The sequence below is a fragment of the Uloborus diversus genome, chromosome 1, assembly GCF_026930045.1.
Source record: "Uloborus diversus isolate 005 chromosome 1, Udiv.v.3.1, whole genome shotgun sequence".
Classification (NCBI taxonomy): domain Eukaryota; kingdom Metazoa; phylum Arthropoda; class Arachnida; order Araneae; family Uloboridae; genus Uloborus; species Uloborus diversus.
Genome location: NC_072731.1, coordinates 228,993,768 through 229,018,027, shown reverse-complemented (window position 1 = coordinate 229,018,027; position 24,260 = coordinate 228,993,768). Strand labels below are relative to the sequence as shown.

The 24,260-nt window shown below is 34.0% G+C and overlaps 1 protein-coding gene across 1 annotated transcript in view; it reads left to right on the top strand.

Moving 5' to 3' along the window:
• The window catches only part of LOC129219114 (armadillo repeat-containing protein 2-like), a 50,450-nt gene extending 32,827 nt beyond the window's left edge, over positions 1-17,623 (top strand). The window contains exons 5-14 of the mRNA XM_054853436.1: positions 1,602-1,747; positions 2,285-2,387; positions 4,266-4,406; positions 4,491-4,577; positions 6,893-6,989; positions 8,543-8,668; positions 9,596-9,712; positions 13,294-13,426; positions 13,566-13,726; positions 17,415-17,623. Coding sequence (XP_054709411.1) covers positions 1,602-1,747; positions 2,285-2,387; positions 4,266-4,406; positions 4,491-4,577; positions 6,893-6,989; positions 8,543-8,668; positions 9,596-9,712; positions 13,294-13,426; positions 13,566-13,726; positions 17,415-17,539 — 1,236 coding nt within the window. The 3' untranslated portion in view covers positions 17,540-17,623. The remainder of the gene's footprint in view (positions 1-1,601; positions 1,748-2,284; positions 2,388-4,265; positions 4,407-4,490; positions 4,578-6,892; positions 6,990-8,542; positions 8,669-9,595; positions 9,713-13,293; positions 13,427-13,565; positions 13,727-17,414) is intronic.
• The last annotated feature ends 6,637 nt before the right edge of the window (positions 17,624-24,260 follow it).

The following is a 24,260-nucleotide window of genomic DNA, read 5'->3' as shown; positions in this document are numbered from 1 at the left end:
ACGCGTCTGTCCATATACACTGCTCAAAACAATGAAAGGATGTTGAGGTTTTCGATTGATCTTGCACCTGGAGAAATTTTTAGATGATTGAAACATTATTGATAGACGTAGTGAACTAGCTGAGACAAAAAATACATTTGTTTGACAGAAAAAATACTTTTTTTTATACTTTTGGGTACAAAAGGTAAAAAAACGCACTTTATGCATATGAGAAAAACATATAAAAAAGAGGGTTTCCTTAAAAGAAAATCGCTTTTAGTAACGGGAATGGTAACCCCGGACGGCGAGCAATGTAAAACACCTCTGAGGCGTGGAATCAATGAGGTTATTAATGAGGGGCTAGGATATTCTGCCTCACTCCTCCTGAAGAGCTCTTTTCAGTTCTTGGAAAGTTTGTGGAGGTGGTAGGCGTCCAGAAACTCGTTGCCTAGAATGTCCGAAACATACTCTATTGGGTTCATATCTGGAGAATATGCTGGCCATTCCATTCGTATGATTTCTTCCTCGAAAAGAAATCATTCACCAGGTTAGAACGATGTGGTCTTCAATTGTTGTACATTAACATGAAGTCATCTACAATTGCTGCAGAGTAAGGAACTACAATAGGTCTGAGGATCTCATCCACACTTCGAAACCGGTAAGAGTTCCATTTGGAATGACATGCAGATAATGGAGATGCCAGCATATACCATCGCACCACCACCACCAAATCTGAGACTTTCGGGCACGAACGCTAGATTGTTTCTAGTGCCACGCTCCCTCAAGATGAAAATACGACATTATCAGTATGAAGACAAGAACGGGACTCGTCAGAGAAAATATTACTCTATTCATTTCTTCTCCAATTCACATGCTCTGTTACCCACTCCCTGCAAAGCGACAATGCCTCGCAGCTAATGTGACACACACCATTGGTCGACGAGCATACAACCCTACAGCAAGAAGGCAATTTCGGACAATTTGTGTCAAAATTGTGGTGCCAGTACCCGAGCGAAGGTGTCGTTGTAGTGGAGTGGCATTCGTACTTCGGTGCCTCCGAGCCGTTAAAGCTAAATAACGGTCTTCATTGAGCGTTGTTGACCATCTGCGACCTTGTCCTGATCTTCGGCAAGATTTCTTCTAATCTCTATAAAACGTTTCCATATCCTAGAAATCGCACTTTGCGAAACTCCAATAGCTTATGCTGCCTCGGCTTGTGTTTGGCTCCCCTCTCACCTGCCAACCAACCCTAGAAGCTTCTGATTCCTTTAAATGACTTCGTTGCGACATCACACTCATCGAAACAACGCGCTTACTGAATGTCGATCATTCTTTTCTGTTTTGTCTTGCAATAAGTTTAGAGCGAAATCTCATTCGCTGCCATTAAAACGTCGTCTTTGACGTCAGACTCAAAATTTGCATACTGCGATGTTTGAAATTGAGAGGAATTTGTATTTGGGACTCCCTTCTTAAATTCTATGCAAAAATATATTTGCTAATACCATTTTTTGTACAATGTTTACAATATCCTTTAATTGTTTTGAGCAGTGAACTTTTTCGCAAACAGTTGAATTTTCTCTAACATCTTAGCTTTTCGTACATGTCTGAACTCTTATCTTCAGATTGTTTCTGCTCTACATTTTATATCTTGTAACAAAGAGGCATGGAACATTTTGATTATTCCAGCAAACACAGTGGAAATTTTAAAAGTGTTGAAATATTCTAGTGATGTGCCGGAAATTGTCCAGATAACAGTCAGATTGCTCAGGTAATGGAGATCTTTTTATCTAAATTGTTTGACTTAATTCTTTTTGAAACTATTATATTTTATCTTTGAAAATCTCTGTATGGCTTTCTTATTTAGTGTACGGGAAATAGTTCGCTCGGAAAATATAAGTTTGAAAAATAATTTTGCTATATTTATGCGAAAGACTACACGCATTTAGTAACGATTAACAGTTAGTTTTCTTCTTTATCTTTCTCCTTAAATGCACGCACTTTTTTAGTTATCCGTATATTTTTCTTTCCGTTTTAATGAAGAAATAAAAGAAAATTTTTCATATAAATTTGAGGACATTTTCTGACTATGGAATATCCATTTTTATTTTTCATTTATAATATACTTGCATGAATAGAACTGTTTTAATATATCTTTTCTGTTAAGGATAGATTCTAACTACCAGAAATTTTTAACTTAGCTTGAGATTTCAATCTTCATATGACTAGTATGACTTTTCATACAAATTTAATTGTACTAAAACTAAATGCTCGAATTACTAATTTGAGTATTCGAATGTTTTTACAGTAAAATAGTAGATGGAGAAGGAGGCTGTGATGCAGTTGTAGAATGCTCTGAAGATCTATTGCTCGCATTCAATCAAATTTTGCTGACGTACAAGCTTTGCATTGTAAGTGCTTATTATTATTATTGTTATTAATAGAAGTATTCATATCGCCTCTTAAATTCTATTATGAGCTTAGTTCTCTCGAAACTTTAATTCAGTAAAATAAATACAGAATTTGTAAATAAAAATTCTATCCTGAAAAGCATACGATGGTATAATAATGAAAAAATTGCAATTGAAAGAGCATAGCAAAACATGTTTCTGGACACAATTTATTGGCCCTTGAGTCCTAGTTATCAAAGCATGAGGTCTAAAAGTCTGCCGAAATTTTAGGAAAAGTTGCCGAATTTCGCTATTTTCGATGAGTTACTGAAGTTACCTTTCACACGCTTTGCAGATGGATGTCCTATCACATGCAAACGGTGAAACTTAGTACCTTCAATTTCTCGCCAAGTCTTCAAGTTTGACGCTTTTTAAAATTTTTGGCAGACCCTGTTATCGAGATATAAAGTCTTTAAGACTTTGTATCTCGATAACAGGGTGACGAGGGCAAATTATTTTATCGTTTAAAATGTCTCAATATACTCTTTTGATTGATACTTATTTATTTATTTATTTATTTATTTTATTTATTTATTTATTATTATTTTTTTTTTCCATTTTTCGTGTGTTTCTGTGGCAAGCTTATATTTAACACCTTGAATTATACTTAAATCAAAAGCAAAGTGACACGTTAAGGGGAAAAATCAATGCATAACGAATTATAGAGGTAAACGATCAAGGACGGCACTATTACAGACAATAAACAAGTTCTTTTTCTCTGCTGAATCTATGAATCTGGGAGTCAACTAACCCATGCATTCAAATATTTAGCGAATTTGTTCTTTGTTATCTGTTTTCTAAAGTTGTCATTTAGCTTTTCAATACATAGGTAATCGTTTTTATTTTTTGTATGTTAAGTATTTCAGATTAAAACAGGATATTTCCATCTTGGTACTTGAGAGAACATGGGGATCGTTTCATACTTCACTTTTGTTCCAAGTCGCCTTCACAATAGTATTTGCAACAGTAGTTGCAACAATTTTAACTGCCAACGATGTGTGAATAAGATATGAGGTATACAGGGTGATATTAAAATTATGTTTGAAGGAGTCGGACTGGACGATAACCAGTTAATCAGAAACATATAGTTGCAAACGCAATGCTGACTCACTACATGCACACAAAGTCAGAAATTGACAGATGCGAAACGGGTCACAAATTTATTAAAAATAGACGCTTTTACTCGACATTAGCTTTTAAGAAAAGTTTAAATCAGTTGTTGAAGTTTTTGGCCTGCAGCTATTATATGCATCGCAATGACGCACTGACTGTCGGTCGCAATAAACTATCCAGTATCCATTCAGGCTTTCATCTACCACTACATTGTCATTGTGACGCATGTAATGCAGCTGTAGGCGGCAAATTTCAACTGCTTCAAACCTTTATTAATAACTGAAATGTCGTGTCAAATCGCCTCTGTGGTTGTTGATTTGTGATCTTTTTCGCATCCTTCAGTTTCTGGCTTTGTATGAATGTACTCCGTCAGCATTGTATGTGGACCATATGTTTCCATGATTCTTGCTTGTTGTCGTCCTCACTAATCCCTTCAAAATTTGTCGCACATTTTTCGATCACACTGTATGTATAAATAAAAGCAAACTATTCAAGAAAAGTGTAACTATTTTTCTATCAATTAGATTCAAACGCTCTTATTACATAACCACGCATAAACCACTCACTTTGTGCACTCTTTATTATTTTTATTTTCATTTTGAAGATTCAAGGACTGTCTAGGTAAAAAAAACTGCCGTGTTTAGTTTATTTAACATGTACTATTCATCCTCACGTACATAAAATGTTTAAGTTCAAATTTTTAAACATTTATTTCTTTTTATTAAGGACATAATTGTGCAAGCTACATTTATAGTTGGAAATATTGTCTCCAGTAATGAAAATGTTGCCCTACTGTTTTTTACTATGCCAACTTTCAAAAAAATACTCATTGACATTTTAGAAGAATATGTCGGCAAGCACCTTCAGGTAACGTTATTGAAACATACCTGTAAGCATGTTATTTGGTTGTGTTGTTGGTTAATTATTGTTTTATTTTTTAAATGATTTTAGTTCAAAGGACATGTTTCGGAACTAATTAAATCTGATGAATCTGGCGACAGGAACTGGTACCGAGACATTTTTGAAGTTATTACAAAGGTATTTTAATTATTAATATAAATTTTCAATACTATGTACTTTTAACTAGCTGATCAACTGTAAAATTGTTTGCTTTTTTCCATTTTGTAATGGATTGTCTATTCTGTTTTTTAATCAATGAAAATGAAAAACTCATGAATAATTTATTTTAAAATGAGTTGTAATTCATTGTAGTTATCAAGTGAAACAGTTAAGTTCTTTTGTTAAAGTGTTTTTAGATGCTGTATTATTCTTTGATAAATGTCGAATCGAAAGTATTTGATATTACTTAAGGAAGCAAAATTTTTTAGGACAGCCATTGAATTTGATTTTAATTTTTTTAGATAAATTTAGAAAATATTTTTTGTGTTCAAAATAGTGTCTGAAATCGTGCAGTAACCAATTAGCATAATATATATTAACTGTTTACTGCATCTTCAGGGACACTCTTTTATGAGGTAAGTACGCCAAATAAAGCCATTCTAAGGTTCGGGACCTAACATCTCGCTTATTTATGATTCAGTTGACTCCTATTTTTGTACATTCGTCAAGTAACTCATTAAAAAACGAACTGATGTGTGCATCACATGACTTCCTTTTACTCCAATTTAATGTCATTTCCCCATTATTAGCAATTTTAATATGATTCAATAGTTTACTTTCTAAATATCACCAACAGTGGCCCAATTAAAACCAACTTTTTTAAAAAAATCGCCAATTTTGTCGCTAAGTTGGCGACAAAACTTGGCTACCAAAAGGCTGGCGATGTATCGCCAAGTGTCCGACAAATTATAACACAACTTGAGTTTACATCGAAATTAACAATGATTTCCCCCAAAAAAAGGGCAAAAAAAAAAAAAAAAAAAACCCTTAGGAATATCCGAGTGCAACCAAAAGGGAATGTGCACAACTAGACCCCACTATTAGTCTACCTACCAAATTTCAACTTTCTAGGACATACCGTTTTTGAGTAATGCGAGATACATACGCATATACGTACATACGGACGTCACGAGAAAATTCGTTGTAATTAACTCAGGGCTCGTCAAAATGGATATTTCGGGTGTCTGTATGTTCCTAGGCATATATCCACGTGTGGTCGGGTCGAAAAAAAAAACTCAATATACATTCGGGGGTAAGAAAAATGGAAATAAGGGCGGTTTTTGAGTGAAAATTTTTTCGCGAATACAATTCTTCTTTTTTTGTAGAAGGAAGTAAAAAGAAGAAGAAAATCATTCCACGTAAAAATTTAAGTTTAAATTATGTTTGACAGCAGTTTGACGAGAAATGGCGAATTGCCCTAAATAGAAACAGGAGTCCCTTAAGATCAACAAAATACCAAATCTTTACTGTTAATATTGTCTTACTGATGACGATAAAATCATGATCTAGCAAATGTTTGTTATCCTCAATAGAAAAATAAAAAATTTCAGAAACAAAATACTTTCTGTAAAGATACATATAACACAGCATACAGCCCATCAACCTCCCATATCTGGAGAGGGTGCTGTATGAGTTGTGGCGGGGATCTCTGGGGATACGGTGGTGGAAGTGGGATGTATGGATAGCAGTAGACAGGATCGTGCTCCAGATAGAAAAAAAATCATGTTTGGGTTTCAAATTTTAGAGCCATAGGTATTGCTCTGAGAACAAAAACATCTGGCCGATCTCAGACCATTGCAACGCTGAAAATGTGGCTCATGTGGGAGCATCCATCCAGGAATCTCCAAAGTGTTTAGCACATATATATGCAGCTGCCCAGTGATTTTCTGATAAGAGTGTTCGATGAAAATATCTGGCTTGCCGAACAGAATCATGTCGGCTAAGCTGGTGGCGAATGCGAAATTCTTGCTGAGTAGTAAACAAAAGACCACCATTGTGAATATACTCCTCCACAACTCTTGAGTATACTCATCGTATAGTGCCATGGCTATTACTGTAAATGGCACGTATGCTCCGTCGCTATCACTTCGACCACAGTTTCCCCACCACAACTCACACAAAGCCTCAAAATTTGGTTTTTATGTTACCAGTTGGTGCATTTCAGAATTTCAAATGTTAACTGATCCTATTGGCAACAGAAATGCTTGCGATAACTGTTGGAAAAATCTTGCTTTTAAATTATGTGTAAAAAAATCGTTTTCAATTATAATCCACAACTTATTATTTTTAAATTTTTTATTTGTTTATTTATTTATTTATTTTTATTTACATTTATGCACAAACTTTTTGTTTTGGACGTTGAAACGTTTTGCGATACAGGAAATAACTACATTTCAAAAAATGATAAATTTTTCTAAATGAACAATTTATTAAGTAGGGAAATTTCTTTATAGGTACTTTGCATACTAGCAAATGTGTGTTTGAGCCCAAAAGCAGGACTCTATCTTGCCCAAGAAAATCACTTGATTATGCATCTATTGAAATATATTGGTAATACTTGTTACGATTGAAGTTATTATAGTAGTTTTATTTAAAAAAAAAATTATAAAAAAAAAAGCTCTTGAATGATTCCAAATGCTCTCTTTGATAATCTCCTTAATCCTTGCAGAAATGAACTCTTTTGCGTCAACTTCAGGGAAATAGGAAACATAATTTTATAACTTTCAATTTAACATAAAAAGTTTATAACGTTCAATACTTATATATTTCTTAAATACACTTTGATTCATTACAAAAGATGAATTGCTTCATTTGATGGATAAAATAAAACCTTAAATTTTTAATAAATTATTTAAAATTTATATTTTTTCCAGAATGTGCATTGTAGAAAAGTTACTTTTTCTATGGAGGGAGGGGGGGACAAGAGAGACAGAGAGCGGAATTTTCGATTTTTTTTTAATGCTCGTTTTAACCTTTTTTTATTCAGAAGGGAAGGGTTAGGAGCAAGGTTTTTTTTATTGTTTTTTTTTACTGTAGTGTGTATTTTGAGCTTTTTTTCCTTCTATGGAGGAATGGCATGTTCGTTTCGTTCAAACTATTTTGCCTATTTTAATCAAATTCTCTTTTCTTAGAGAGTGACCAGGATTCTAAGTGAAATGAGTATTTTAATTCTTGGTTCTACTGTCAGAGGTGGGATTTTTGTTTTCTTTTAATTGCACTGCTTTTTTTTCTAGTTTAATTCTTTTTCTTCGAAGGGTGGAGACTTTGAAGAGCAGTTTTCGTTATTCAAATAGGGATTTGGAAAAGGCTTTGGACTTCGGGTAAAGGTTGTGTTCGCAGTTCAATTAAAGAAAAGGATTTTTACTTCAGAACAGGGAGCCGGGGGAGGGGGTGGGGATTCGTGTTAACTTCTTTCAAATTCTTAGCTCAGGCATCGCAGTGCGGGTATAGCTAAAGCTTGACCACGAAAGAAGGCGGATGACCTGAAGCGAAACATTGTTTGTATCATTTGTAATAGGTAGAATCTGCCAGAAAGCACCGAATTGTAAGAGGCATGGTCTCGCTAATCCTATCTATTCCAAAATTATAGCAAACAACCTATTACAAATGATACAAATAATGTTTTTGCTTCAAAGTCATCCGCCTTCTTTTCGTGGTCAAGCTATACTATGTAATAAAGAAAATAATTACTAACTGCATGAAATTGCACTATCTTATTAATTAACACCTGCTTGCTGGTTATAAGCACTGATCAAGGAGGGAACTGTTCATTCTAAAAGTGTTACTTTCAGTCCCTGCTCTACAATATTGTTTTCTGCTAGTTGCTTCATCATCTCTCTTCTTCCATTTACTGTGAATGAAAAAAGAAAAACTAGTAGTTTTTGAAAAGAAGGGAAAATAAATTTCATTTCCAAAATGGAAAGTTTGGAAAATCTTCATCGAGGAACTCTAGCTTGTATTTTAGTTTAGATAGTAAAAATTGCCTAAATCCGTGTCTATTAACAAAGTTTCTTACATTACTTACAAGCTGTTATTAATCAAGCATAAAATGAAAAAAAAATAATGAGCAAAAAAATTCTATGATGTACTCTACTTATTTTTAGGCAAGTACACATCAGAAAGCATCACCAGTGATACTACTGTTCCTCTATATTCCTTTCTTGTTGTGGTTAATAATATTACTTATTTTTTGTCTCCTGAGTCTCCAATGTGCATTCATATAGCGGAAAGTAAGTATTTTATGATTTTTTGATGAAACGTTAAATGGTAATGTCTCTATTACCTTTTCAAACTTTTATTGACAGTGCCGGACCTAGGAGGAAGTTAGGCGAGGTCCTTGCCTTGAGAGTCAACTTTTGGGTGGGGGTGGGGGGGGGGGGCGAATTAGCCCTATTTCTTTGTTTTATTCGTTGAAACTTGATATAAAAACTTGAAGAAAGATGAGTAAGGTGATGTTCAGCTCCCCCACGCAAGTAAAAGGAATTTCACGTTTCTTGTTCTTTAGTGGCGCGTTTACAAAAGAAGTGCAATGAACCTGTTTAATGACGGGGAAAGGCGCTTTTCGGAAACCCCAGTTTACATCTCAACTTGCACTTAACCAATACCTTTAGTCAGTGAACTAGCATTTCGCTTTGCATCTCGCAAGAGGTAGGTGCAAAGGTTTATTGCCGGTACGGGCAACCTGCATTTAACCAATATGTCTAATGAATCATTTCGCTTTCCTCCTAATAAAAAGTAGGCTAAAAATTCTACCTGTAAGACCTTTTGGGTTTTTTTTTTTTTTTTGTGTGTGTGGAATTTTTTTTATTGCATTTTCAAGTACCTGCAGTGAGTCAACTTTTTGGTCACATAGAATCCTGTTATCTAAAATTTATTGCCATACAAGAATCAATCTACAATGACTGACTTTTTTCAATAGTTTTGAACATATTCAGATATTACATTCACACTAAAAGTTTCGTCAATAGATGACTTATGTTTTGGTTATGTGTTTTCATTTTGTTCAGCTTAAGAAAATACAATTTCAACTGTGCAGTATAATGTTTTTGTTTTTTTTTTTTAATAATATGTTTTAATCTGTGATTTTAAGAAAAAATGTAAATAAAATATTTTAGATCTTAAGGTAGCTTTGTTTTTTTTTCTTTGTCTGTCTTTAGGAATCATTCCACTTCTTGATGAAAATTTTGCATATGAAGTCAGGCTCGAAGCAGCAAATATCTCACAAAATCTTACACGGTCAACAGAAGTGAGAAAGTTTATTTTGGACAAATCATGTAAATATCTTAGCTATTTGTGTTTTGATTAAAAAATTATATTTAATGCTACATCTTGGTAACCACTAGCTGGTTAATGCAGTTCACAGTTTTAATATTTTCATGGAAAATTTTTTTATGCTGAACCTTGTGCGATACACCTACGGTTTTTGATAAACTTTTCGATCTTTCCCCCCTCCCTGTCTTTTTTTTTTTTTTAAAGACAGTAGCGCACCTAGTGTGGTTTATAACCTCAACGGTAATTTGGGGTGTCACTCCCATCCCCTACGAACGCAAAAGAAAAAAAAATAAAATATTTATAACAATTAATATAAAAATAAAATTTTATGAAAACACGAAATTCATGCAATTTTCTGAAACATCAACATTTGTGTTATTACGAAACTTTGATTGGGATAATGTACGAAAGACAAATAAAAGTGGAGGGTCCGTGGGTTTTTCCCCGGAAAAAATTTCAAATTTGTAGTCTCAAAAATTCAGTTTAGCTTCATTTCTTTTTAAACTTGCAATTCCACTTTGGGTGTAATTCCCCAGAAAGGTGAAACCAGACGTGGATCGTCTGCCCCACCCCCTCCCATAGCGACGCTACTGTTTAAGATAAAGATAAAAATTATGCAGTAAAAATATTGCAAATAACAAAAATAAGTTTCAACAATTTCGAAACTGTTAATGATAAAAGGAAAAAAAAATTGAAGAAAGATTGTGCTATAAAAGAAATGTATATCCGATCTCACTCTTTCTAACAATTTCTGAAGTAAAGGAGAAGAAGAAGAAGTGTATCTTGAAGTGTATCATTCAAACAAAGCTTTTTTTGTCGAAAGATCGTCGAAACTCCTTAGGCCTATGCTTCATTAGACGTTCGACAGACAACGTGTATAGAGAGGGATTTTTTGAAGTGGTTATTTAAAGGCTAATTTTGAATATAATAAAATGGAAAAGTAATGTAAATAGACGCAAATTCAATAAATAATTAAAGAAAATAATTTGAAATGGCAAACCGTTTTTAAGACCAATTGCTTTCTTTATCAGTGCCAAACGATGTATGGAGAATCTGTTGTCGGATGGAAGTTTAAGTACCTAAGGCGGCTTTATTCATTATAGATTTTGTCCAAGTTCTTGTGTGGTTGAGAAGCTCCTAAGAATCGGACAGTTTTGACTTCTTTGAATTTATTGTAAAGTTGGATTTCTTGAAAACTTTCCTCTTAGCAAAAGAAGTTAGACAGAATCTGTAATGAGTACTGCAAAAGCACTTATTTTCACGAGCCGTAATTTTCACAAAAACAAAGATGTCAGTGATTTCGCGAATTTTATATGAACATAACTGAAAATTGAATCAAAATATATTTCGAAAAGCTTAAACTTTCACAAATACGACGGGCTTGAAAAAACCACAAAAACAAGTGCTTTTACCGTATTTTGCAGCAGGCTACGCCAAGCTACCAAGAGTAAACCAAGTGTATACTTCGCATTCATTTTCAGCAATTTTCTTACTCCCGGGTGAATTACGGCAGTGTTTTAGCGTTATACAATTTTTGAAAATTTTCATTAATATATAAGCTCATCGAACAAAAATTCCCTCCCCCCCCCCTTAGAAATCATGAAAAGCATCCTTTAACAGCTTAAAACTCCGCTTCTAGACTTGATAACTGCTTAGATTCAACTCGACGAAGCGCGTCACTCTAATAAGGACAGAAATATGATTCGTCAAACAATTTATATTCCACTATTCAGGTGCACTTTCGGTGACTCGTGGGCCATTGAAGACGTACAACTTCGTGTGTAAGCTCTCCTCTTTGAGAGAGGGCACCACTCGGGCATCATTGTAGCGGTGGTGCCGACTCCAAATTTCCATATTGTGATGAAGCACCACTCGTGGACTTCAGCAACTTCAGCCGAGTTTGGAAGCCGGGTTTTAATTCAGTAGTTGTTAAACTCGTCTCCGATTCCTCTCAATCAAGATCTTTTCCGACTACAATTCTGACGTCGTTTTTCGTGGCCACGCGTATTACACCCCTGCTTGTGGGCACGTTGATTGGCCCTCTGCGAAGCATCCACAAACCTGTAAAAATTCTTGGACATGTTTACTATCAGACCCGGTTACACTTTTCTGCCACTGTGCTACTGTGTTTCCATCTTTATGCAAAACATCCGTTTTAAAATGAAATTTTGTCACTGAATGCTACTTCCGTATGATCACCTAGAGGCAGTGCGCGCAGTTGATTCCTTACCGTCAAAAGACAAGGTATTTCTCTACGGCACGGTAGTGATTCTCAACCTTTTCACTACTGAGGACAAGGACAGATACAAGGTAAGGAGCGATGGTGGCGATCGCCCCTCCATTGGCAGTATTTCCGAATTGAAGTTCTAAAATGCAAGTGTGGATTGTTTTGGATGATGTTAAGAAATGGAATAGAGTTCGAATCTCCCCCCTCCCCCTCTCAGAAACTTTTCGGAGTTGAAGTTTCGAAAAGGCAATTATAGACACTCTTTGACGATGTTAGGAGGATAAGAAGCCTGAAAGCCTTTCCCCAAGCATTTTGCAAAAATTCAATTTATAAAGACAAAATTATAGAAATCTCTAGCAATGTTAAGGGAAAGAATGGGTTCAGTGACTATCCTCTGGTAATTTTTTGAAACTGAAATTTTAAAAAGCGCAATTTTGGACGACCTTCGCTGATGTTAGTTGGGAGGTTTTTTCGAAATATTCTCCCGAAATTATTACGAAACAGAAGTTCTAAAACGAATTTGTATAAAAATACCGTGTCCCACCTTTTCCCACTCTGCAAGTATGTATAAACCAGATACGTAGTAAGAGGTCAGTTCAAATATCAATCGCTCCTTCCTTGAAAACTGTCTGGATCCGTCCTTGAATGAGGATCACTTGGTATTCCTTCGAATTCGAAGATGACCACATACGATAGAAATAATACTTTCACAATAATTATGTTAGGAGAAATGAGATTAATCCAAAAGTTTTCTTTAGTAAGTGTAATTACAACTCTAAAAACTGTACATAAAAATTAATTTTCACTAGCTGTTCCCGGATCACATGAAAATTGCTCGTGGACCACTAGTGGTACACGGATCACAGGTTGAGAAGCACGGCGATGCGGCAAGAGTTGATTGCGTTCATCTGTACAACTGGACGATTTTCTTAGGTAAAACCTTCCACTAATTTGGGCACGCTTCAGATTTTCTACAATTTTTATCAAAATAGGAGATAAGAATGAGGGGAAGAAAAAATCAATACATTCTGAACCGTGTTAAATGAAGAAGGATGCGAATTGGGTATACAAATTAACATCAAAAAAATCAACGAGATAGCAAGTTCACGAGCTCAATTGAAATCTCCGGAAGGTGACCATCCTCATTCCTCATCCCCTCGCCTTTTTTTAAAGTGGAGCCCTTCGCGTGGTCAAGTCGCAACTTTTGAGAATGGGCAATAACTTTTTATCTGTACTCGAGAGTTACTATTTATTTATTTTTAATTCGATCAGATTATTTTTTCGATTTAAGATTGTTTCTCCATTTTGTATTATTTGACTTACATACGCACGTCTAATACGCGTTTTTAATTTTAGTACTACCTGCATTTATCAACCTTTTAAGTGAAGATGATAAGGAGTTTAATGTTGTTTCTTATGGTATTATGATGAATATTTTACTTGACCCAGATTCACGTAAAATATTTTATGAAGAACAAGGCCTCACAAGGTATGTAAGTTGGTAGTTACTTATATGTCTTATTTATCCGAAGAGTCTGTATTTCTCTTAATTTCTTCTCTATTTAAACAGTAAGAAATGTTATATTTAAAAGACTTTTTTTTAAATAACTGAATTGTGATTTTTTCAGAGTTCTGCATAAATTGCATTTATGTGGATATCGGGACTGGAAGATGTCAGCACTGTTGTGTCAAATTCTATGGAACTATTTTGGAGGAAGCAATGCTGATAATGTGCCTATTTCAAGAATGGAGTTACAGCATTTAATAAAATGTCTTTCTTTTTCCATATGTAAGTTAAACTAAAAAGTTTTGTATTAATGGTAATCTGGTTTCATTTTTGTTTGTTTATATTCCAGAAATGTATTTTTTTTTTTAAATAAACTGTGCTCCTTTTCTTAAAGTCATATTTATACAGGAATGCTGCTGTTTGGTCATACAATATTATCAACTAGCTGTTTTAAATTCACCAATGATACTCTCCAATCAGTTTCATTCAGTTCCCGCTTCAATACGTTTACTGTGAAGGAATATTTTGTTTCCGACTAAAAAAAAGTTATACTTATAAGTTAGAAAACATGTGCTATATTTATTAGAAGCTTGCAAGATGAGACTGAGAGTCAAGCAGGGCGCAGAGTCCTGCACTGAAAATTTAAGGGGTGTTTTAGAGGGGGGTTTTTTCCTTTTTAAAGGGACCCTCATTCTGGGGAGCTTTTCATAACTTTTGTGGGTACCTTAGAGCAGGAATTAAATAGAGGGATCAAGTCTCCAATTATTATTATCTAAGCAAAAGCTAGGGCAAAGAGCTCAAAGCACGTGACTCAACATCGACGAATGGTTGACACGTTTTACGTGAAACTAGCGAAAGAAACCTGATTTCTTCCAATGCTTTGTTTTGAAATCTATCACATGACTCAAGATCTTTGCTTTACGAATGAGAGTCTTCACATCCTCCCTTTTAACTCTTCTCAATGATTCGGTTATCTGGCTAAACTGATGTTCGTTCAATCGCCAATTCTAATTTCTATTTCTATTTCTATTTCTATTCAAGAGTCACAATGACTACAACTGTATTTATGTCGAGGACTGCATACAAAGTGCCTTGCCTCCATTATTTTATATACCGATAGATGGCAGCACCATCACCGGATCGAACAGTTAATGAGAATTTAGAACTAGTCCAAGAGCTCAATTCTAATTTGTTACACCATAAGTGTTTCATGTGTGAAAACATGCGCCTTGGCAGTGCAGCAAATGAATTCTGTAAGTTGTTTTGTTACCAGTGTATACTCAACGTGGGGAAAACAACATGTCCTCGCAATGGTGGGATAGAAAATGACACTGCGCGGCAAAATAAAACTTTCAAAATGTTTTTCATACAGAGTGTTTTTTTTTTTTTTTTCAACTAATATGTACAGTTGGGACCAGAATCGTAGCCAACCTGAAGCAATTGTGGCGACGGCCAGTATCTTCTTTTCGCGTATAAACGCCATTGGATAACGTTTCTAGACTAAAAAACGTCTTTATGCATCCATTTTATTTTGTGTTTCCATGGTTATGCTTCTTAAATCCATCGTTTCTTTCTTTTGTTCTCATTTTAATTCCTTAAAAATAATTTAATATCTGTCGTCACTGTTTGGAAAGAAAATTTCGCATGATGTTTTTTTTTTTTTTTAAAAAAAAGCCTGATTGTTGAACATAATAAGTCACTTGATGCAATTTTTATTTTCAAGGTAGACCGGGCAGAGACAGGCAACGCAGCTAGTATTAATTATAGGAAGCATCGTACGTTTACTTGGCCATTGGTGTTTAAAACTTCAGTTACGCAGCTTGTTGGAAGGTTATTTATTCCAGGATTGCGTGTCAGGTTACATGAAATACTCGAGGACCTCGACGGAAAAATTAATTGATAGATGAAATGAGTCCAACAGAAGGAGAAAATCTGGCTCATGTACTTACTCTTACCCCCCCCCCCCCCCCCCCAATAAGTGAGGTAAAAGCAGAACTCAGTCGTGAAAATAATAGCTTTTCAGTCTGAGAACAAACACATGAAACGCAAAAGATTTTCGATATTTACCACGAAAAACGAACCAGAAGTTTGACTGTTATGGTCACATTTCTGATAAGTTAAACTGTGCTGGGTTCAATTGAAACAGGTGTAAATCATTTTAACCTTGTGTCGAAAGCTAAAACCGGCTTCAAAAACGAAAAAAAAAATCAATTAATTTTAAGTGAAGTGTAAATGTAGTGTTTGTGTGTAAATGAGAAACTTTTTAATGCACCGACTTTTCCAAAGTTATCTGTGAGTTGTTTTAAAGTAATAATTTGAAATGACTTACAACCTATCAATCCACATTGATTGATGGTTTCAACAATGATTCTCAGTTCAACAGCAGGTCTTTTTTTTTTTTTTTTTCTTTTTTTTTTTTTTTTTTTTTTTTTTTTGAGCAATTACAAACTGCTATTTACCCTCACTTGACCGTCTTTGATATTCCTCTGATTTTTCAGATTACCATGCCGACGAGAATAAGTCTAGCTCATTGTTTTAAATATTTATTTAGAGAGACTAGTTTTCGTCGTCATTGTTACAAATCGTTTACCGTTTTGCGTTCATTCAAGGCTAAAGATTTTACATTGAAAAACGGAGGCTTTTTTTTTTTTTTTTTTGGTAAGAAATCACGTTTTTTCAGGAAAAATACCTATACAGAGGAACTCAAATAGCAAAACTTCATCTAAATATAAAATTTAAACATTATTAATTCCCATCATTTAAGATTGACAAAAAAATAAAAGTAACGTAACGGTATACGCTGCAAATATCTGTACCTCAGAGCCAGGCGGACGTAAGTCCAAAAAAATGCGATTTTCCGTTTATTCGTGCATTGTATGTAGAAGCCTATTCCGCATCGAACCATGTGAACGTAGTTCTTTTTTAAAAAATCCTTTTCAATTTTTTATCAGCCTTAAAAGAGCGCGCGTCCCATCTTTTGCATGCTCCAGAAAAAAATATTTTCAGCTCTGTTGTAAAATTATCATAATGTGGCTTGCGACTTTGAGGTACAGATATAATCTTTATGATAAGTGTAGACGTGCAAATTGAGCATAATAACCATATCTTTATTACCGCATACTAATTACCATTACCTTGTTTTGTGGGTGTACCTCGTATTACCTAATCCACAAAATCAGCAGCCATAATTCGACGGGTGCGAGTCTCTTCTATTTCCATCCCTTTTGTAGAAACAAGAAACCCAAAGAGTAGGTCCTATTGCAATTCGATTGTGAGAAGCATAATTTGAATTCAAGACGTCAAAATTCAAATGAATGCCAGGAGCTAGATGTTTTATTCTTTTTATTTTCATTTTTTAAAACTACTATTACTTTAATTTTCTTTTATTTGTTCATTTATTTACATCATTTCTTTGTGGCCAGTATATTTACAATATGCTACGCTACTGTTATCTTTAATCAGTGCTTACTTTACTTGGAAGCTCACGGAAACTCTGTTTCTCTGCTCTTTCCATTTTATGTGAATTTTTGCATATTAAAGGGAATCCGGAATTTTTTCTTTCGAAAATAAGTTCTGAAGACTGTACGGCTTCCAGTCTTTTTTTTTTTTTGACGAACACTACCAAATCACAAATATATTTCTGCAAAAAAAAAGTGTGTGTTAATGTCCCCAGAGGTAAACTATCGTAACTGGCAACTATTGATTTTTTAGGAGCTCTATTTAATTCCTATTTTTCAACTTGGTTTTACTTTTGTCAGTCAAAACTATGAAAGTTGTTTGTAAACAATGCATAAATTGCTGACACTTTTGACACTTTTCCTCTGGTGTACAGATTTATTCCATCAGCCCTCTTGTGTCTTTTTTTTTCCCCCTTAATCGTAATTATCAAAATTCATTTATTTCAATGATTTATTTTCCAAAGCGAAGAAAAGAATTGTTTTGCATTTAATTTTTCCAATTTCTTTTTCAGATAATGAAAAGAATGATGAATTAATCGTTTCGGAAGATCAGGTCGCTTGGAGAAATGAATTTTGTCCTGTAGCGAAAAACTTGTTGCAGCTTTTGCAATCTAAACTCCCATCTACTTCATCTTGACACCATGTACACCTTTTATATTCGCTACCCCTCTCCCTTTCTCACTTTTTTCTTCTTTCTTCACGTATATTTTCTTGATATTTCTGTTTTTTGAGAATCCTATGCAACTTTATTTGTAAAAAAAAAATTGTGTTTGAATTTGTAAAAAAGTTTTATGTATACAAATTTTATAAAAGTTTTATTCATTGCTTTGTATTTTATTTCGACACTATTTCGGAGGCACTATTAATTCTCGCTTATAGCTCTTACGATGAAAATGCAATGGATGTCGGAATCACGCGCGGTGCTTTACTTAGTGTAAATACAGAAAAAGAAAAAAAAAAAACAGCTAGTTCGAGGAACAAAATCGTTTGTCGTCCAGTAAACAGTCAATTTATTTTAAAACTAGCAAAAATACCCGGCGTTGCCTTTGTCAGTAATAATTATGAGATAAAATCGTTACTTGCTTTTGTTTTCTGGTTTAAGTGAAAGAATTTAAAACACATCTTTTTGACGTGATTAAAAATCGAGTTTCTTCCTTACCCATAAAAGTAAAATAGCAATAAGTATAAAGAACAAAATAGTATTGATTTAGAAACGAAAGCACTATATTTAAACATATACAAATTCCCAAAACATGAAATTATTCTTCTCATGTTTAAACAGATTAATCTGTTGATACCTTTTTTTTATAACATGGAGTCTAAAACCTTCTCTGTATTGCTATTGAAGTTGCTCGTAATCCCCTTATACTTGCTTTAGTTATTTTGGGAAATTTCAATCGTGGGCTCTTGGTGCGATTTTACCGACTTTGCGGAAATCGTTTTGGGATACCTTCGATGATGCTCCCTCCTTCTTTCCTTACTTTGTAAAACGATATGATATTAATTTTCGTTACAAAGATATTATCGTCAGGTGCTGAGATACTTTTGGTCACCATAAAATGGCGCTAAAGAATTTCATCCGAAATGTTTCCAAAATAAGTAGTAAAATTTGGCGATTGTTTGAAATTGTGCAAAAAGGAAAATTAATGGAAGTTTTTGTGCTGTTTATGGATTTGCCTAATTTAGTTGCTGGATTATTTAACACAGAAAAAAAAGTTTTTTAAAGATTCTTTGATTGGCGATATTTTGTTTACATGGTGAAAGCTGAGAAACATGACGTAGTCTTCGGCTTCAAAAACAGCGACGTTGAAAAAAACTGCCAAATGCATCAGCTACGGAAATCTTTTTGGCGATCTGCTGGATGATTGGATAATGAGTAAGTGTTCAATCAGCATAAATAATAATAAAAACCATCAATTATATTAAAGTTCCGTTTAAATGGAAAATGATCAGCCAAATCATATATTATTTGCCAATCTTGTGCAAAAATCTTACTTCAAGATTTGATTTGAGAAAAGCCTTGAACAGTCACGAAAAGCAAAGATAGTCAACAATACAACAATTGTCGCTATCGACAGGGAGTTGAGATGATACACTAAATACTGTATTGAGTTTAGGAAAGCTTTCGAACATGGAACTAAAAAGCTCATAACTCGTTTTTTATTCTACTTAGAAATTTCGAATAGGTGCCATCTTCAGCAGAAAAATCAGAGCTTTCGATGGACATATAATGTAAATATGTGCAAGTATTTTTTCATCCCTATATTAGAGAATTTATACGAAAATTGTATTTTATTGCTCCCCTAAGGGGGTTTTGCCCCCCATAACGGGACGAAAACTACCCTATGTGTTATTCTGATGCATAAGCTATATTATTGTAAAGTTTCATCAAAATCCGTTCAGTAGTTTTTGCGTGAAAGAGTAACAAACATCCATACAGACAAACTTTCGCATATATAATAGTAGTAAGATTGTAAAACTTAACATTTTATAATTGATTCCTATAGAATTTAAAGCGATGATTCAGAAAGTGACATTTATTGATCATCACCTTAATATTTTAATAACTTTAAAATTAATTTTAAATATTCTTTTCTTTAAATTTATTATTTTCTTTCTTATATTTATTTATTTTTTGTTAATACTATACATTATTTAATCTAAACAGGATCTGAAAAAGAGGACTCGTTGACGCCTTAGTTTGTAACGAAAATTTACAACAAGAGGAGCCTAAACCCCTTTTTATTGTACTTTTATACTAAGTTATTTAATTAATTTCCTTAACGCATGAGGTCATGGACCCCTATTTCAGATAATGCAACGAGCCAAATTTACCTTGGTTAGAAATAGGTGAACGAAGATAAGTTCCACCATTATTTTTTTTAACCCTGGCTCTTTTGCCACTGTGCTCCTAGCTCCCCCACCCCCCACCCTCCCGTATGAGGGGGGGGGTGACTGACCCCCCTACTTCATTAGCCGCTCAGAAGTAACCGACACCTTGCCAACGGTATTCTACAGCTTCCCGACATTTGGTAAAAGGCAGTGAGCTTGTGATTTCATTAAAGTAATGCAATGCAACTTTACATGGGAGTTTATTGATGAAAAGTTTTTGTGTTGCCACTACTTTACGGTTTACGATTCTCGTATTACTTAAGTATGAAGAAAAAAAATGTGAGAAAATAATGAATGTAAAATTGAAAATAATACCTGCACAAGGCAGTTTTGTATATATAAGGGCCTTAATTAAATATATTTAACTTGGATGCGTCAGAAGATCTATGCAACTGTTCATTAGGGAGGTCGAAAAACAACTTTTTTTTTATTTCGATGATGGGTAATGCGGAAAAGTGCATTAGTGAAGCGAAGTCCACATAAAAAATTTGAATTTTTTTGCACAATTTCTTGATCTGCCGCAATTGGGTTGAAGTTTCGAAAAAAATGCTGTTTTTTCATGTTTTTAGCCAAAATTAGTAAAAATAGTATGTTTCTATTTTTGATGATGAGTTGCGCGGAAAAAATGCCATTGGTGGCACTAAATTCCCATAAAAATTTTGAGGTGTGCGGTACAGTTCTTTCCTTTGCGACAAATGAATAGAAAGTTTGGCAATTTTCAGTTTTTTTAACGTTTTCAACAAATTTTCTCAAATAGAAAAATTTTGTTTTCGCCATATTTTCTGCCATAATTATATAGTTTTATCACACCTGGTGCATTTTTAGATGCGTGGTGTTTCATAAATTAACTACTTGTTGCGCATAAAATTTGAAATGTGCTGTTCGAAAACTTTGTGTTGCTTCGTTCAAAATTAAGGTTAAACAGTACAGAACTCAACAAAAAGCTAAATATAGTGTGGATTTACAGAAAATTTCTACTTGTACTTTCAACAGAGATTTTTTATCTACACTGTTTTAGGTAATAAAAGCTTTTTTCGAGTTGAATTCTGCACTTTAGCGCTTTTACTTCCCTATTGGAAAAAAATCCTAAAACCAGTATCCAAATGATACCGGACCCAGTATGATTTGTACCGGAAAAAAGAAAATCATACCGGAAATTTAAATTCCGGTATGAAATCTTACTGGAAATTTTGAAACCGGTATCAATTTATACTGGAAATTTCAAAACCAGTATGAATTTAATCTGGATTTTTTTATACCGGTTTTCAAACATACTGGAAATTTTGAAACCGGTATCAATTTATACTGGAAATTTTGAAACCAGTATCAATTTAATCTGGATTTTTTATACCGGTTTTTAAGCATACTGGAAATTTTGAAACCGGTATGAATTTATACTGGAAATTTTGAAACCAGTATCAATTTCATCTGGATTTTTTAATACCGGTTTTTAACATACTGGAAATTTTGAAACCAGTCTCAATTTAGTCTGGATTTTTTAATACCGGTTTTTAAACATACTGGAAATTTCGAAACCAGAATCAATTTAATCTGGATTTTTAATAGTGGTTTTTAAACGTACTAGAAATTTTGAAACCTGTAACTAACCACACTGGAAATTTAAATGCCAGTATGAAATCTTACGGGGGAATTTGAAACGAGTATCAATTTAATCTAGATTTTTTAATACCATATTACCCCGAAAAGCGAGGTTGACCAGCATGCCGGAAATTTGAATCTTTCGGCATGCCAGATAATTTAAGGTTTATTTTGCAACAAAACTAAAGTTAATTTCCCCATACAGTTCCTATCAAAAAGCATACCATTGTTACGCTCGCTCACAGGTCACTAATACATTAGTCTAGTTTTATTTGTATTAAAAAAAGGTTAGTGTTTTTTTATATGAATCTCATAACACTTATGATTTTCATACATTTAAAGGGGACAATTAATTTGACATGCAAATCCTGCATTAGATTATTATAAGCATAAGTTTGCAATTTCATTATCTTTTGAGAAAAGTATGTAAGGGAACATTTTTGCACTAAAATTACAATCATAATATAATCTTTGTTTCCTACATTTACTGAATGCAAAAGAAATTAGTGAAAAAAACCATACAATGTTTATATACTGTAAAGACTAAGGCAGCTTAAAAACATTTCATGGTCATTAATTATACTATGTTCAGTGTCAAAATGTGTGTATATATTTTCTAAAATGCCTAACAGTTGCAAAGAGCAAGCAACTTCTGACATTCTCTAAAAGCAGTGATTTAGTAAAAAATGTTAGGATGAGTGTTTTAAGAGTCAAAAAACCAAACCCAGTGGCATGACATCTTATGAGGGCCAAGGCCTACTGTAGCCATCTCACTCCTCCTGACCAAGGTCTCTTGGGAGCTAGGCAGATGTTCCTGTTAAGAGGTCAGCCTAATGCAAAACTCCCAGGGTTTAGTTCCCAAGCATGCTTCGTACTCATTTTATTGACACACTGAAGGGATGAATGGCTATATATCAATTCGGATATATATCAATGTATCAGATATTTTCCAAAATATGATGATTTTTTTTTTTTTTGAACCCTGATTAGGGCCCTCCACTCTTTCATTCCCCCGGGACCTCCACATTTCCAAATCTGGCCCTGGATGAAAAAACTAAACTCAGATCGGTCAGAAATGCTGCTGATAGGCTAAGGTGCACAAATGCACAATGTGTACTTCAAATCGAGAGAATTCCGCAAGAGTTTCCGAACACATTTACAGATTAATCATGCACTTTACTGGAGAAAAAGGGTTGACCTAAGACAGATAATTATAAAACTGAAGAAAAATATTATTGTAGCAAAAAAATTAATGATTATTATATAACACTAATGTTTATGTCATACCTCAGATACCACTTATTTCATTCCATAGTAATATGCCTTTTAAATTCAAACGTAAACAATTTCATGTTAGATTCGGCTTCCTAATGACTATAAATAAAGCAGGGTCAAAATGATTTTATGAAAACATATTAGCAGTAAAATCAGGTTTCACGATTCAATTTGTCGCTTTACTCTGTCACTGTGGTTCAGTTCTTAACATCAATGCCATTGCAAAAGTATGTGAAATGTTTCGCTTTTCAGGTCTTCGTGATTCAATTTGTTGCTTTACTTTATCATTGTTGTTCAGTTCTTAACTTCAATGCTTTGCAAAACTAAGTGACATGTTTTGCAATGAGAATTGTCCAATAAATTCATTTAGTCTACGTGGAATAACATAATACAGTGAAGCACAGTTTATACGTTTCCCTTTTATACGTTTTAATTAATAATACATTTTTTAAATTGGTCCCTGGAGAGTCTAATATTCATTAACCTTTACCAAGTATATGTTTTTTCATTTGTACGCTTTTTTCATAGTCCCTTCAAAAATGCATAAATGGTGCTTCACTGTATATACAAAAATGTGGTTGGAAAAAAACTTCAGTTTTTACAGATTGCAGTTAGTAAAGCTTGACCACGAACAGAAGGCGGATGACCTTGAAGTGAAACATAATTTGCATCATTTGTAATTGGTAGAATCTGCCAGAAAGCACCAAATAATAAGAGGCATGGTTTCGCTAATCCTATCTTAAAAAATATTAACAAAAAACCTATTACAAATGATACAAATGACGGATGTTTTTGCATCAAAGTCATCCATCTTCTTTTTGTGGTCAAGCTCTAGCTGGGCTGTGGAGTTGGAGTGGTTTTTTGGTAAAAGAGGTTGAGTCAAAGGTTTAAAATTTCAAAAGACAGTTGGTAATTTTCTCTCAAAATTCGCAGCTCTGCCAGTATTTGAGGAGTCACAGCTGGAGTCAGACTAATTTTGGGTAAAGGAATCGGAGTCTCTAAAAATCCTGGAGTGGGAGTAAGACATTTTTCCTCCGACTCTACAGCTCAAGTAAGTAGGGAGCTTAATTTTTTGTAAGTATTATGGTTAAGGAAAAACCTTTCGACAGAAACATTGGCTTTGCAAAGGATTTTTTTTTTAAAGAAGAAAATCATAATACCTCACTACATACACAGTTGAAAATTTCTGGGTTTTCAGATACAAGACTTTGAATGACTTACAATGACATGTATATGACTGAAAAGTGGTTTTTTAAAATCTAAACAAATTTTATCAAAAGTTTGACTCTGTGCATTATTTATAGTTATTGGGAAGGCTAATCTAACAGGAAATTGTTCACGTTTGAATTAAAAGGCACGTTACTATCGGATAAAATAAGTGGTATTTCGAGGATAAGTATCAATGTTATTATTAGCATTTTTTTATACATTAATATTTTTCTCCAGTTTTATTACTGTCAATGTTAGTTCAACTCTTTTCTCCAGTAAAGTGCATGATTACACCGGAAATATGTTTGGAAACACTTACAGAACTCACTCGGTTTGCAATTCACGGTTCACGGCGTGCGTTTGCGCGCCTAATCCTATTGGCA